Consider the following 16,059-nt stretch of genomic DNA (forward strand, 5'->3'; position numbering starts at 1 on the left):
TGGTGATAGACACACTTTTACCTACGAATTAAAAAGTACACAAAAGCAACGCTAGTGATTCCAGAAATACGTCTATATGACTAGTGAGTTCGAATTTGAGTTCAAGGTTTCAAATCTTTGCTAGCTATCTATTAAACCAACCCGTTGAGTTCATTTCTTTGTTAAATTCTCATATTTCATTCTTATTGTCATTTTTTCATAAACAATAATGCTAAGAAGACCGTCTATTTAAACCATACCGAATGCTCATTTGCTGATGCATTGGTATTATTAGCATCTATTAAACTAGAGATAATACACATCAAGGACAAACTAAACATTATTTCTTCTGTCGAGTGAGCATTTATCATTCACATAAAACAAACGTATTTAATGTTAAACTAGAGCTCCAAAATGTTGCAACTACAAAGCCCTTTTTGCCTCAACCTCTCAGCAATCAAACTACTTCAACAAGGATTCAAAAATCTCCCCACTCCTGCACAATTCGTAGCCGCTAAAAAACCACAACTTCATCTCTGATAAACTTAGATGCACACAATTGCAGGAAGGAAGAGGAAATGGCCCGTCAAATTAGACAATCCGATTAAATGCAACTTAGCCGCACGGCACAGCTATAAAACAGTTTTGTCTACACTATAATTACTTGCCCTCCGAAGGGAACCCCTTCAACTCATCCGGCATGTACAAGAAAGCCGCTCTCGTTTCTCTATATCCCTTCGAGGTTACCTCCTACCCAGACCATACTGAGGAAGGACCATGGCTGGACAAGAGTTCATTTTAAGTTAAGAGAAAAAGTGCATGTGGAATATCGTCATCGCTTGGAAAATCTAGTTCTTCGTAATGCCCTCGCAGTAGAAGCATGACGAGTGATCCCAATAGCTTTCTGTGGACTCTGCTCCTCTTCCTCGTCACTAGCTTCGTCAGACCTCCATCTCGGTCCATTGTTTAAGTTTTCGTCCTCAATCACATGACTCTTTTCTCCATAGCTGAAGATTAGAAAAATCATTTGTATTAAATGGAGATTAACAAAACCTCCTCCAACAGTGGTTAACCACACAGGCAACAAAGCAAGAAAAGCAACTTTAGTGGGGCAAGAGGTGATAAAATTGTTGAATTCTCACCTCAAAGAAATGTCCATTGGGTCATCCTTGGAAGCCATATTCCAAGTCCTATTGTCCCTATCTCGTTGGAACCCCTTACTGTTCACACTCCGATGCAGGTCTGTTGCGGAATCTTTAAACAGGCCATGGTTGCTGCTGGGTGTAGTTACTGGATTAGAATCAGCGCTGTAAAAGTTCGAAGGACTTGTATTTTGGAATGGGTTGAACCGCTTGTTCCGTTCCGTTTCGGGTGACATTTTAGCATATTGATTGTCTTGGAGACGGCTATTTGAAAGTATTCTTGATGAACTCTTTTTCCTGTCCTTAACGGATGAGGGGGGAGTCGCCCAATGAATTCCAGGAGTTGATGCATCTTCAAAGTTGAAAGCCTTGTTTATGCTATCATCAGGCTTCCATTGTGTTTCAGAATTGCTAAGTAACTTCTCATGAAGAACTGAACCATTGTTACCAAGTTCAGAGCGATAACTGTCAACCAACCCAACTCTTTTTTTCGGTGTTTCAGATATTGACGGTTTCCAGGAAGGATTCACACAATCCGACCATAAACCAAGAGAAGAATCAATGGATGAAGGAATCAGCATACTAATTGATTGTGACTTTTGCACTTCAGGAAGTGATGCTGCTGCCGTTTCAACTTCACTAGAGGTGGTAACAGCTACCTCAGGAAACTTTCCCGACTTTATTTCTTGTCGTTGGACTTCTGGTAGCAACTCCATGCATTTATCCTGTCCATCAAAAGCAAAGCATTACAAAAGAAAAACAAGGTGAGCACCATGCACCCACAAATAGAACTCCACCATGCTTCAAGCAATGGAAACACGTTTTCCCTAGAAAGACAATCAGTATCAACCCAAATGCAGAAATGTTTAACCACAAAAAGACTAGTAGGCTTCTGATTGTCATATAGATTGCTAACATTGGCTCGAATAAACTACTTTGTTTAGCTCGATCATACATTGCATTACAAGATACCGCTAAGTATCAAAATAAGAATATAAGCAAAGGAATTCACAAAACTGACGACCATATACTCCACCAATTAGGGTATACTCAGAGACCAAAATGTCCTCATACAGTCTTAACACTTAAACCACTTACAATTAATCCAGCTCTCCATCTGCTCATTGATCTCATTCGAGATAAAACTTCTTCACTGACAGAATTCTTTGAAATGAACTCCTCCTCCAGGTTTTTAAGTATTTGATCAACTTGGTAAGCTTCAGAGTACCGGTACCGCTTAGAAGGGGGGGAAATGGGCAACTTATGTCAGCACATCTGATCACAAAGCTTGCTTTTTCAACAGAATTAAGTACTGAAATATAGCTTGGATAAATAAGTAAATAAAATAATCTACAAACTAATAATATAAGAAGGGTGCTGATTTTCACATGCCCTTTTTAGTCTCTCACACACCCCTCTTTATTTCAGGCAATCGGGTTAAATAAATCATACAAAAACAATGAACATGATCAATCAGGGGTGTGTTAGAGAAGAAAAGGGAGTGTGTTTATCATTTCCCTATAAGAAAACCAGATGAATACTTTTGAAAATAGTAAGTGAGACTCCTGCTAAAATGCCACATAGCTAATAAAAAAGGCCTGTGATCCCTTCATTTGCAGGTCATCTTCAACTCTCACATCATCACAGGCCCCAGAGGAAATAAGCTACTAATCTCAAGCTTCGGATGCATTATGAGCTACAGAACTACCAACAAATTCACGATGACTTCCCTCAAGATGCACATGAACATAGCAATAGCAAGATGCTTACCACAACTACTCCAATTTGAACCGAAGTCAACAATAAACATAGACAATAATTACCTGAATGTAGAATACGACAAGAAGGCTTCCAATAGTTGAGGAAGGATCATCAATAGTATAATCTAACAGGCACTTGTGGAGATGTTTCTCTTCATCAGAGTTCCAAGGCAACTCTATCACTCGGTCTACCATGTTCCGTCGTATACAGAGGACACAAATTTCAGTGATCAATATCTCCACCCAGTCTTCCCAACTCCCATACTTGCTTTTTGAATCATCAGTTGCATCCCCCAATTCTCCAAGCTTCAACATCTTCTCCTTGACTTTGGTACACAGCATTCTTTGATGTATAAATGCTTCGGTGAAAAGTCCACACTCTACCCTCACCCGAACTGCAGTAACAGCCTCACCAAGTGAAATTGACGACTTTGATGTACCATCACGCCCGGACCACCGTATAACCAAAAGAGCTGTATCAGAATTACCCCTTTCTAATAGTACTTGTGCAATCTTAGGATGAGTTGCTGGACCAGAGATCTCTGGAAGAAGGTGACAAGCTTCCTGAGAAATTTATTATGAAGAATAATTATTTAAAATGATATTTTGAGACTAAATAATCAAATACCAATATAACAAAATGCAAAACTAAATATTTCATAGTTTTTCCCCAGTCAAGATGCAAATAGTTTCACATATAATCTACTACTATTTCAAAGTTTTCATATATTCTTGGATCATAAACATCATACCATGAACCAATTCATCTAATTATCCTAACGACAAAATTAAAAAGTGGTTTACTTGGAACTTGAACAAGCAGTGCAACAACAGCTATAGTCAAATAAATCCGTTTTTTATTTTATTTTTAAACAAGTCGATTCATTTGACACAAAGCTTATTGAGATTCTCAAGTTGAAACCTGGCCTTCTAGAGTAGCAAGGACCGGAGAGAACCCTTTTTTTAGAAGCCAGTCTTACCATAGACATGTGAACCATGCCTAAAATATAAAAATAAATAGCATTAAGAACCTTGATACAATTGGTTAAACAAGAAACTAATGGCACTAAATAAAAGAAAAATAGGCATCAAAAGCATCAACCATCTGAAAAAATTGAAATGAACTTGCCTGCAGAGCTTTATCTGTGTGATCATCCAAAAGATAAAAGATTAAGGATTCCAGTAGTAATTGCCTGGGTATGCCAAAAGTAGCTCCAAAATCATCTAGAAGGTGCCTCCATTGCTCATCAGGCATTGTCCAATGCCGATCAAATAGGTAATATAGAAACTGTTATCAATAAAGGAAATACAGGTATCCCTGGAGGTAGGGGAGGCAGAATTTATGCCCAGTTCAGGATATGCAGAATTAAGAAATATCCAAAATTTAAAGAAAAACAAAGGATACAATAGCTTGCTTCGCAACCACCAAATCTGAACTACCACATAGAAAAAGTATATCAACAGCAGCTCGAACATTTTCAAATGGATAGCATCCTGCAACCCCTTCTATCTTAGACCTGAGAACTGATGAAACTCCATCCTTCTGCAAAGATCCTAGTTTTAATCCCTCCACCAATTTCTCTGTATTTCCCTGCCCAACCTCCAGATTTACCAGGGCATCTTCAATAAATAGGGTACCTTCCTGTCCACTGGACTCTTCAGAGTTATTTACTGAATCAGGCCAAGAACGCTTAATTGCAGCATATTTCCTTTCGCGGACAAGAGAATGCCATGATGAGAAATCAGTATAACGAGGCCTCACTTTCTCAAGGAACTCATGTCTTACACACCATATCATAACCTCCATATGCTAAAATCAAAAACCAAATTTCAAAGACCAATTAGAAATTATTTGCAGACACATGAAAAAATTTATTGGAAACCCATTCTCTTTGAAAATCCTTAATTGAGAACAGTTCAGAAGAAACATGTAAAACTTGACCAAACTGATAAGGTAGTAGTGTCATATTACTGGTAGTGATTTTGCTGCAAGAAAGTTTTAGGCACGAGTGAAAAGATGCACAAAGGAAACAGTTAAAGTTCCATGAAAAGTCCAAAAGAATGTCACTTCTTGTGTTTCCAAAGCTTCAGAATTTCAGGCCTTTAAAATAGTAGGTAAATAAATTATTAGTTCTTTGAGAGTTTAAGTATAGAATACAAACTATTAGTTCTTTAGAGAACTAAAGCATGTATAATATGTTATCAGTCACAGAAAATATTCACAAATAAAAATCAGGCAACACTTTTATGATAAACCAAAAATTAAACCATCATAGCAACAACCTGCTTTGTCTTTAATATGCTCTCTTGAAGCTGGTGAAAGTCATGAAGCTGAGCTGAAAAAGACCCTTTAAAAGATGAATCCAAAACTTCAATCACACTGGATATGCCAGCCAACTGTACTGAGAACTTAAGAAGTAAACTCAACATAGACTTCATCGGTTCTGCTTCAAGATTATCTTAGGATGGTAGATTAGGAAATAAAATTATTCAAATAATGCAAAGTACAAATGAACAGAAAATAACTACGGGATTTATATTTGAAAATATCTGAGAAAGAAAAAAGGATACAAATGCCTTGAAGTTCTGTGATGATGTTCTGGAATGTTCGCTTGCACCAATCCTTCACAACCACTTCATCCAACAAAAAAGCAATAACGGGATCACTGGATACTGCACTTTCATCCAAACAAACATCTGTAACATCTGTTTATTCTATGTCAAAGAAAACATGAAATGATCAACATAAATATGAACAATTAACAGAAGTTGCAGTTAAGTTTCAAGAAAGACAAAAGGTCCTATAACGCATGAGTGGCACTATCAAGAGGACATTAATCCTAGTTATCTGTTTAGCAGTTGATTCAAATTACTCCCTAGAATAATATGAGTTTTTACCCTGAGGAACAAGAATTTTTATCTTTTTTTACGTACTCCCCTTTCCATATAATTGGAAGATATTAAAAGTTATGGTCATTTTCAAAAACTGAACTCTCTATCACGTGAACAAATAATACAAAACAAAAACGAAAAGGTAAAGAATCGAAAGATCATTAAAGGATACAGTGGCATATCAAAGAAACTAAGTTATTCTCCAGGGCAATATCAAATAAAGAATAAAGGCGTTGGACATCAGCAGATATTTGCTCCTCCCCATCTTCTTTCTCTTGAAAACTCTTATCACATCTTTTGGGTATAAGATGAGCTTCTAGACACTGATCATAAAGGCGTCGGCATAATTTTGCGCCATTCTTTGGTATTTGAATTCTACAAATGGGACACACATCACAGCGCTGGCTACACTCTGCACATAATGAAGCATGTCCACATGAGATGAGCACATCCTTTACTTGTCGTCCACAACTCCTCAAGTCTCGTGTTGCCCGACAGCACTCAACTTTAGATTCATTGCATAAGTCAATCAGATCAATCGATGCCAACTGTTCCAATGCTTCCTGAAATTAAAATTATAAAGCAAAATACAAATGACTTCTGATCTTCTTTAACTACAAAGTACTACATATAACTCCAGATATTAGAGATTGTTCGATAAGGTGAATATTAAGAACAACCAAACCTAGTACACCAAATATTTGTCTGAAATTGAAGTAAATAAGTGCTTTAAACATAACACCTTTACTTCACCTCCCAATTTTGTGCTAAGTTGCTAGCCTAAAACCGAACATTTCCGGTACACCGCGCCTCAATCCACTTCTCCACACACTCTCTTTTAACATTTCTAAAACCCTATATACTAACTTTGAATGCACAAGTTCATATGATGCAGCTACATGCATCAGGGTGTACCTTTCAAAACAATTTTCCCATTGCACTCAGTAGTAAAACAACATAAACAATAATTACCAAAATCTGCCTACCCAAACTCCCAGTACAATTCACAAATAAAATTCTCCAAAACCCACCAAAACCTCACCGTAATAGCCCTAAACAACTACCTCTACGGATTTTGAACAAAAACGCAGACAACGGGAACCAAACCGTGGCTATTGAGACAGCTAGGGTTTTAGGCAGTATCTATTTTAAAGGAAACGGAAAACGAAAATAAATAGAGATGAACCTGAACAGCTCGACTATTGTAGTTAGGTTGCGGAGCATGAGAACCAGATCTTGTCGCTGGGCCGCCATTGACGGAGCTCGAAGGTCCAGTTGGTCCATTTAATCTCCTATCCATTTCTCCGAGAGTGCGAGAGGTGATTCCCTACGAAACGCTGCAGAGATGAATTGCTGAAGTGAGGTTGAAGCGGGTGGGTTTTAGGGAAGCTTCAGAGGTAGAGGAGAGAGAGTGAGAGAGAAGGGGAGAGAGCGAGGGTTGTTTGGGAAAAGGATAAAAAAAAAATTGGGAACAAGAGAAAAATTGACCCAAAGTAGGCCCACATATTCACGAGATTCGGCCGCATAAGACTATCCCAGAGCAACTCCACCTTTGGAGCTCTTCTGGCAATCCATTATTGAATCCACCCTATTGAACAGTAACTGCCTTTAATAAATAGTAACTACCATTAATAAACCGTAATTACCTTTTGCATCTCCACCCTTAGAGCCCTCCCCCTATCAATAGGTAATAAAATAGTAGTTTTTTTTGTTTGTTTAAATAATATAAAATAAAAAAAATAGGGAAATGAGGCTGTAGGGCCTCGGGCTGACACAAAAAACAATAAAAAAATGCCTTGGCCCTCGGGCTGCAGGCCTGTCAACTCTCCACCCCCTTATGCTCAGGCTCCCACCCTCACTCGGGCCCTCCATGGCTGGAGAAGAATCAACCGGCCCTCGGGCCCCTTCCTGCAGCCCGTCCCCCGAGCAAAGTAGAAGGCTGGAGTTGCTCTAAAGGAGATGTCAAATTTACTTAAACTTAAACTTAGCTTTCACTTTTATAAAGAAAATTGTATTTACATACAAAAATGTACACATCAATCCTTTTCGTTATCAATTTTGTATAGTAAAAAAATCAAATAAAATTACTTCATACTGATTTATTATGACTAATAATACTATCTATGATAAATTGTAAAATTCTAAATTTTAATCTATTTGTAATAGGATAAAGACATAGGAAAATGATTAACATACATCTTATTTAGTTTCTTACACACACTTGTTTAATTATGATCAAATTAAAAAATTAACAGTATGGTGCAAATTGACTAATTATGAGAGTTGAGGGGGGGAATTGGCCAAATTAAAGTTGAGGGGGGAAATTGACTAATTATGAGAGTTGAGGGGGGAAATTGGCCAAAATTAAAGTTGAGGGGGGAAATTGGCCAATAGTCACAAGTTCAGGGGGGAAATTGATGAATACCTCATATAAATAATTCATGATAAAAAAAATCATATTAATTGCATTGAAACCCAGCAAAAATTTTACATTATAATTCATGATAAAAATTCTTAATAATTCATTGTGGCAAATAACCCAACAAAATAGTTCACTGTATGAAGTTTTGAGAGCACAGCATGTTAAATTGAAAGGAATATCGTTGATTAAATTGAAAGAGGCATTATACAAACAGAAAGAGGCATGCGTTGATTAAATTGAAAGGAATCGTGTATTTAAAAAAAAAATTAAAGACGCAACATACAAACAGATTGCACTGTTCAATAACATTTATTATAATAAATGACTAAACTATTAAAAATTAATAAAAGACATTTAATAATTAATTAAAAAATATTTGAAACTACTGTCAAATTTGATAGCAACCCCCTTTGTTGCCATTTCATGTCATGTCACATAGGATTTGACATTTTAGTTAGAAACAATTAGTAGCTGTCTTTTTTTACTGTTATAGCTTATGTGGAGATGCTCCAAGCATAACATATATGCTTTAGTCAATTGACTATGTTCAAGTTTATATACTTTTCCTTTCTTTTCAAAACCAAGGTCATGTGTGCAAGAGGTTTATATCTCAAATGCTTAAACATTTGTGTTTGATTACTCGGTACTCATATGATTTAAAAGCATTTTTACGAAGCGTTTGTTTACCCTCACTAAAGTTCAATGGATTGGACATGACTAAGGGTTAACCAATCCTGTGTTTGTTCCTTGTAGGGATTAAAGTTCCTAAACCCTAATGAGACTAGCTCTCAGCCCCTCACTCGCCTCGACTAAAGCAAAGGTTAGTTGGTCCTAGCAAAACCCCTAAACAACCATGAGATTGCTAATCCCGTCTCCAAACCTATGTACGACGTCTACATGCTGCAAGTCTGTAAGCATGCTTCTAGGCAACTCCGTTTGCCAACCCCATGCCCATATCTGAAACCCAGGGCCACCCACAGCCTAAACCTCAACACCAAAATTCAATAAAAAAAATGCAAATCGATAACAACAACAATCCCAATAGAAAATTTTGTCCTATTCCCAAAAGTTCCCATAAAGTTTTTCCCTTTTTCCCATAAAATTGTAGAGAGAGAACGGGAAAGAATAGCTTTGGTTGAAGAGAGATGGAGGAACGAAGAGAGAGGAGAGAGAGTAGCTTTGGGGACAATTTTGCAAGAAAAATGGTTTTGAAGGATGTTGGTTTGCAAGAAAAAGATGGGAAGAGATAATGGGAGCCGGAAACAAAGAGGAAGAAAATGAAAGAATTCTCCAAAGTGAGGTTGAATGTTCTAGGTATTTTAGAGAAAAAAAAAAGAAGAAGAAAAAGCTTGAATTATTAATAAAATATTATTAGATGTGTATTAAATAATATAATATTATAGTTGTTAATTATTATTTTTTTAATCCAATACTGCACCAAATGCTTTACTAAGTTAGTCTACCTTAGTCTATTCTAAGATAGTCTAACTTGAAGCTAGTCTAGTCCGATGCAACAAACGCACCCTTAAAGTCCATTTAATAGGCTGGAGAGATTGGGCTTTAAGGATAAAAGTGGATTGGCAGGGATTGGCTAGGCTAGGCTTTGAATCCAATCCATTGTTTGGTGTTCGGGATGATAGATATCATCATTTCACCACCCCTACTCCCTTGCCCATCAGTGATTGCTCGTTGCCTCTTTCAACTAAATTTTTTTCTTGTTCGCGTCATTTAGCTAGTCCCCTCCATAATTCTATCATCTATTTCTATTCTAATTTCTTCATCCTTTCACAATTCTATTTGTTGAAACTCCACCATTTTGGCATACTCCTCATATTTTTTTTGTTCTTCCTTAACTTTGCCTCTTGTAAGTTTTGCATTACAGTTGTCTCCATTGCATAAGTCAATTATTTTCAGGAATTCATCTTCGCTCTTCTCTTAGCTTCTTTGGCCATTTCTTTCCTTTGGCCTTGTAGATGACCTTGGTATTGATTGGTTTGGCGAAGGTTTATCTTTGTATCGATTCAAAACAATGTGCCATAAACGAGGGGCCGATTGAATTGACAAAAGGTCATATTTGTCTTTGTTTGGTGGATCTTTGAACTTCTTAGAATGCTTGAGACTAAAGAATCTCACCTCATCCTTGAGATTAGTGCCACTTTCATGATACCTAGCTGCTTTTATCAAAAACCCGTGCCGCATGTTGAGAACATATCTACACTAGTAGGTGGAATATGTCAGTTTGATGTGATTTTGTTATTTGACCTTTTTCAATTTTACCATCATTTATCTTTCTTCCTTTGATGCACAACTTATGGAGAAAAATTTGACAACTTATATATGTGTCATCTTTCAATTGGCTTACAAGGAGTTGTTATGCTCATGTTTGTTTCTTTTTTTGCTTAATTTTAAGCCGGTCTCACATTGTTTAAGGCTTGGGTTAGGGCCACTTTGCCTCATAATTCAATTGATTAGGCTAAATTGTTGGGCTAGAAGGGTTTTTCTTTTTCTCATATTTTGAGGCTCACACTTCACATTTAGCTTGAATAAATAAAAAATAAAAATTAAAGTTGTATATTCCATATAAAAGGGCCTAATTTTATTTTGGGAAATTCGCCACTTTAAACATGTTTTGACAATTGGTTGTACTATTGATCACACTTTTACAAAATTACCCTTTTGAACAATTTTGCTATGAAAGTCGAAACTGACCTTCATTAATCGGAAACCACCCAAAAACGTAGCAACACCATAACGACACACAATGACTGTAACAACCCGTCCTGGAGTTTTTTTTAAAACAAAAAGGCATTTATGTAATTTCACAAAAAAATGGGATATTTTGAAATAGATTTACTTTTGGGTCTTGTTTGGTGTTCCCAAGGGACCTACCTTCAGTTTTTGTCCCCCCGACCCAAAGCAACTCAGCTCTCTCTCTCTCTCTCCCTCACTTTTCTCTCTTTCTCTCATCTCCCCCAAAACTATCTCTGTGCTCTCCTCCCCCTAGCAATCCACACACACCCATACCACGACGGCGACGACACCACCACCACCCACCGGCGAGCCTCTTGACCTCCCGATGTGGGAAGGAAACCAAACCCAGGTTCCCGGTGTGAGCCGTGGGTTTCAGATGACAATCCCAGCCAGCTCTGACCACCACTTGGGAAACAAATGGTATATTCATAAAATACTCTTGGTGGTATTCAATTTGGTGGGTAAATCATAGGTTAGGGTGGAGAATCGGAGTTGAATGGAGCTCGAAAAGCTCCAGCCTCCTTTTCCATCGAAACTAATCTGAAACCGGGTCGACCCGACCCAGTAAGTCAAAACCCAAGACCCTCTAGGCCAAGCCCAGATCTATAGAACCCAAGCCTTTGGGCAATGAAAACCTGGGCCTTCAGCCCACTAAACCCAGCCCAAATCTAATAACCCTAAAGTCTAAACCCAAGGCCTTCAGCCCTATCTGAACCAAAACCCAAACATAGGCCCAAGCCCAAGCCCAACCTTGTAGCCCAGACCCATTTAACCCTTGGCCCAAAACCCTCAACCCAACCCAACTAGGGCCAACCTAGATCATAGGCCCCACGTAGGCGTCTATCTTGGCTAGTTCGTGGAGTACACACGACTTTTTCGACAACCCAAAATGGCACGTGAAGGCTTCTATGGCGACGCGTGGGGGTACTCGAGGTGCCCCCTCATGTTTTTCGACGTCCTGAATCCGTTTATGATGTCCCTTTTCTGAAATTCAATAGTTATGGTAGAGTCATATTAATTGGACCTTTTATGAGCTTAGGTGTGATTATTAGCAGTTGTTGATGCACAAAATCAGTGGGGATTTTGGTACAACAGAAAGTGTTAAGTTTGTGACCTTCGCTAGATTGCTCCGGTCACTATTGTGGATAAGTATGTAAATTGATAGAGACAGGGAAGCAAACACAAGATGTACATGGTTCACCCAGATTGGCTATGTCCATGGAGTAGAGGAGTTCTCATTAATTGTGAAGGGTTTACACAAGTACATAGGTTCAAGCTCTCCTTTAGTGAGTACTAGTGAATGATTTAGTACAAATGACATTAGGAAATATTGTGAGAGAATGATCTCTATTTATAGAAGAGTGTCTCTAGTTTCATTCTGACATTGACACGTGTCATGTTGTGATTGACTTCTAATGTTAACACGTGTCGCACTATGATTGGCTTCTGATGTCGACACGTGTCGCGCTGTGATTGGCCTTCTGGTTTGAGGGAAACTCTTCTGGCTCATTGACAGTATAACGTTGACCAGTGCTCAGTAGTTTTGGGATTGGTCCAAGTATGGTACAAACAGTGCTCCCCTAAGTTCCCGAGTGAGGGAAGTTCCTCGGTTGGGGACTTGCAAGATCCAAGCTATTGAGTAATCACGAAACTTCTAAGTACCGAAGTGTGGTATCATTTTCACTTGTCTTATATGTCTCATATGTAGATATGACATCTTCTCTGGAAGTACTTTTCCTCCATCCAGGGGTGGTATCTTTAACCGATGGAGATGCACAAGGTAATGTATCAATTTCATTTGAAGCTTACTTGTAGTTTCGAGCTTGGCCAAGTGTGATACAAACCCTATAGTAGGAGTCCCCCAAGTCGCCGAGCTAGGAGATTTGCCGAATGAGGTAACAGATAAGGTAAGCAATCAGATTTCCAAGCAAGCAACCTGGATCGGAGGTTCGACTTCGGCTTCCGGTTGATTGTTCTCATTCTCCTTGTGTCGTAAATAGCACACAGGATAAGGAGAAGCAAATGGAGAAGAGATGATATGAGATACTTTTGCTTTTGAAGAAGTAACTTTCCACAGGCTTATTCTTGAACTAGGCTGGAGGGTTTTCTGGTTTCCTCCAGAGTATAAGGCCGACTCAAGAATTTGAGGGTCAAAACAAGTCTATCAAATCTAGAGTATGTTCGACCCTGATGATATGGGATACTTTTGCTTTTGACAAAGTAGTGGATGTATCGGCACATGTTCTACTACGCTTGTCTCCACATGTTTCCTTGTATCTTTTTCACTTGCCCTATCTGTTCCTCAAGCAGATGTGGTATCTTCTCTGGAAGCATAAGATGTTGAAGATGAGTACTCGAGATCAATGCCAGGTAAGTAATCAGGCAAATGGTTCCAGGCAGTCAGTTCCTGACTGGAAGCTTGATTCCAAGTGCTGACTAACTGCTCTCTTTCTCCTTGTCTTGCAGGTAAGAACAATGCCAAAAGAAAAGACAAGGAAAAAGCATGATATGGGATGCTCTTTTAACCCTGATGATATGAGATACTCTTGCTCTGGTGTGGCTTGTTTGCAGAGGTATTATCAAGAGGAAAAGAAGCTGAGTATTTTGAGAGACTCTGCTGAGAGTGCCCTCTCGGATGTGAAGAAAAGTTGAGCATTTTTTTTTGCAGGTTTGACTGGCTGTGGAGGATGGAGGTCGACATATATATGAGTCTCCCTAACAACAAGTAGTAGTGATATTCCTTTACCCTTCTTGGTCATAGCAATGTAGTGGGAGTTGCAAGCTTCACATGTTTTAACTTGGTCAGAGCACTTTGAAAAAGTGGTCTATGATATCTGGAAAGCTGATGTTGCGTGTGAAGATTGCAGATAAGCTTTATCTAAGGAAATCTAGCTCTCGAAGTTCGGAGAGCGATGCCTCTTCGATTTTCGAACAAGCAATCCTGTCGGGGATCTGGCTCTCGAGATTCAGAGAACTGTGCCTCTTCGATTTTTGAGAAAGCAATCTTGTTGGGAGTCTAGCTCTCGAGATTCGGAGAGCAGTGTCTCTTCGATTTTTGAAAAAATAATCCTGTTAGGAGTCTGGCTCTCGAGATTCGGAGAGCGGTGCCTCTTCGATTTTTGAGCACGTAATCCTGTTGGGAGTCTGGCTCTCGAGATTCGGAGAGCGGTGCCTCTTCGATTTTTGAGAAAGCAATCATGTTGGGAGTCTGACTCTTGAGATTCGGATAGTAGTGTCTCTTCGATTTTTGAGAAAGTAATCCTGTTGGAAGTCTGGCTTTCGAGATTCGGAGGGCGGTACCTCTTCGATTTTTTAGCAAGCAATCTTGTTGAGAGTGTTTTCTCAAATGTGAGTAAAGGTTGGGCATTTTTGCCAGTCTGCCTTACGACGGAGCACGGAGGTTGACACACATTGAGACTTTCTAGTTATCAAGCAGTGGTGTTGTTCCTTTACCCTTGTGAGTAATAGTAGGGTAGCTGGACCTTCAAAATTTATGTGTCTAAACTTTGTCAGAGATCTTTGGCAAAGTTATATGTGGTACCCGTGGAGCTAATGTTGCGTGTGGAAAGTGGTGCCTCTTCGGAATCCGGAGAGTGGTGTCTCTTCGATTTTTGAACCAACGACCATGTTGCCCTTTCTTTTATAAGGGTACCAATTGTGTGCAAGAAGTACATTCAGAGAGTTATTGCTTATAGGAATTTTCCCTTTACTTCAGAGATTTATTGCACTTCATTTCTCCTTCATCATTTCTGAGAATGTCTGGCCCATCCGACTGTCATTTTGACTTGAACTTTGGTGAAGAGGCAGTCATGCCTTCTCAAGACAACATATGGCGTCCATCCTTCTTATCCCCTACTGGTCTTCTTACCGTTGAGGACTCTATGATGAAGAATGATATGACCGCTGCGGTGGTGGCCAGGAACATTTTCACTCCCAAAGATAACAGACTACTTTCCAAACGGTCTGATGAGTTGTCTGTTAAGGATTCTCTAGCTCTCAGTGTTCAGTGTGCAGGTTCTGTGTCTAATATGGCCCAACGCCTATTTACTCGAACCCGCCAAGTTGAATCATTGGCGGCTGAAGTAATAAGTCTCAAACAGGAAATCAGAGGGCTCAAGCATAAGAATAAACAGTTGCACAGACTCGCACATGACTATGCTACAAACATGAAGAGGAAGCTTGACCAGCTGCAGGAATCTGATGGTCAGATTTTGCTTGATCATCAGAGGTTTGTGGGTTTGTTCCAAAAGCATTTATTGCCTTCGTCTTCTGGGGCTATACCGCGTAATGAAACTCCGAATGATTAACCTTCGGTGCCTCCTCCTTCTAGGGTTCTGCCCAGTACTGAGGCTCCGAATGATCACCCTCTGGTGCTTACTCTTTTTAGGGCTCTGCCGACTGCTGAGACTTCTCATGAGCAACTTTTGTGAAGGCTCCCTCTTGTTTGTTTATTTTGATTCAAGTATATGTACATATTTGTAACTTATCGGAGATATCAATAAACAAGATTTGCTTCATTTCAACGTATTGTGTTAAATACACTAAGGCCTTCTCCACTAAGTTCTTTGAATTTTTTCTTTTGTTAAAGCTTGTATGTTGAACCTTTGAGAGTGAAAAATGTATGTTGAGGTAGTGCTCCCTTAATTTCCTGAGTGAGGAAAACTTCTCAATTGGAGACTTGAAAAATCCAAGTCACTGAGTGGTCGTGAGACTTCTGAGTATCATGGTGCAGTAGCATATGGTAGGTGTCCCCTAAGTCTCCGGTCGAGGGAGTTGACAAATAAGACATTTCCTTTCTAAGTGGTAGCCCAAAACTCCTCCGTCATATATATTTATTATGAAAGTTGTTAGGCCCAAAGAAAAGGAGGCCTAGGCAATTTTTTTTTTTTCAAATTTTCAATTTTTTTTTTTTAATTTTCGAATTTCCGAAAATATATATATTTTAAGCTTTGTAGGTGAAGCTTTGGTGTTGAAGCTTTGTAAGTGAAGCTTTAAGGTTGAAGCTTTGTTGGGCACCATGAATTGATTTTGCTTCACACTATCTTGATCAAGATAGTGTGAAGCTTTTGAGATTTTGCAGTTGTCCTCCATTGATGAAGCTTTGTTGAATTTC

The 16,059-nt window shown here is 38.9% G+C and overlaps 2 protein-coding genes across 3 annotated transcripts in view; both read right to left on the minus strand.

The window, feature by feature from the left end:
• Window positions 1–16,059, minus strand: part of LOC103432993 (azadirone synthase LFS-like) — an 89,872-nt gene that overhangs the window by 22,832 nt on the left and 50,981 nt on the right. The gene's annotated exons all lie outside the window — the stretch shown is intronic.
• On the minus strand, window positions 228–7,246 carry LOC103432994 (E3 ubiquitin-protein ligase HOS1). 2 transcript variants are annotated; one of them, XM_008371212.4, is made up of 10 exons: window positions 6,960–7,246; window positions 5,946–6,336; window positions 5,453–5,587; window positions 5,165–5,340; window positions 4,287–4,691; window positions 4,011–4,169; window positions 2,945–3,445; window positions 2,220–2,357; window positions 1,122–1,846; window positions 228–986 (listed from the first exon to the last, which is right to left on the minus strand). In XM_008371212.4, exons 1-10 carry the CDS (start codon window positions 7,071–7,073, stop codon window positions 812–814), a joined length of 2,919 nt encoding a protein of 972 aa, XP_008369434.3. In that variant the 5' UTR covers window positions 7,074–7,246; the 3' UTR covers window positions 228–811. The 2 variants fall into 2 exon arrangements, with proteins under 2 accessions (XP_008369434.3, XP_070676559.1); XM_070820458.1 differs by having other exon boundaries at window positions 2,945–3,441; window positions 4,007–4,169; window positions 6,960–7,238.

This window comes from Malus domestica, chromosome 04 (assembly GCF_042453785.1).
Source record: "Malus domestica chromosome 04, GDT2T_hap1".
NCBI classification, from domain to species: Eukaryota; Viridiplantae; Streptophyta; class Magnoliopsida; order Rosales; family Rosaceae; genus Malus; species Malus domestica.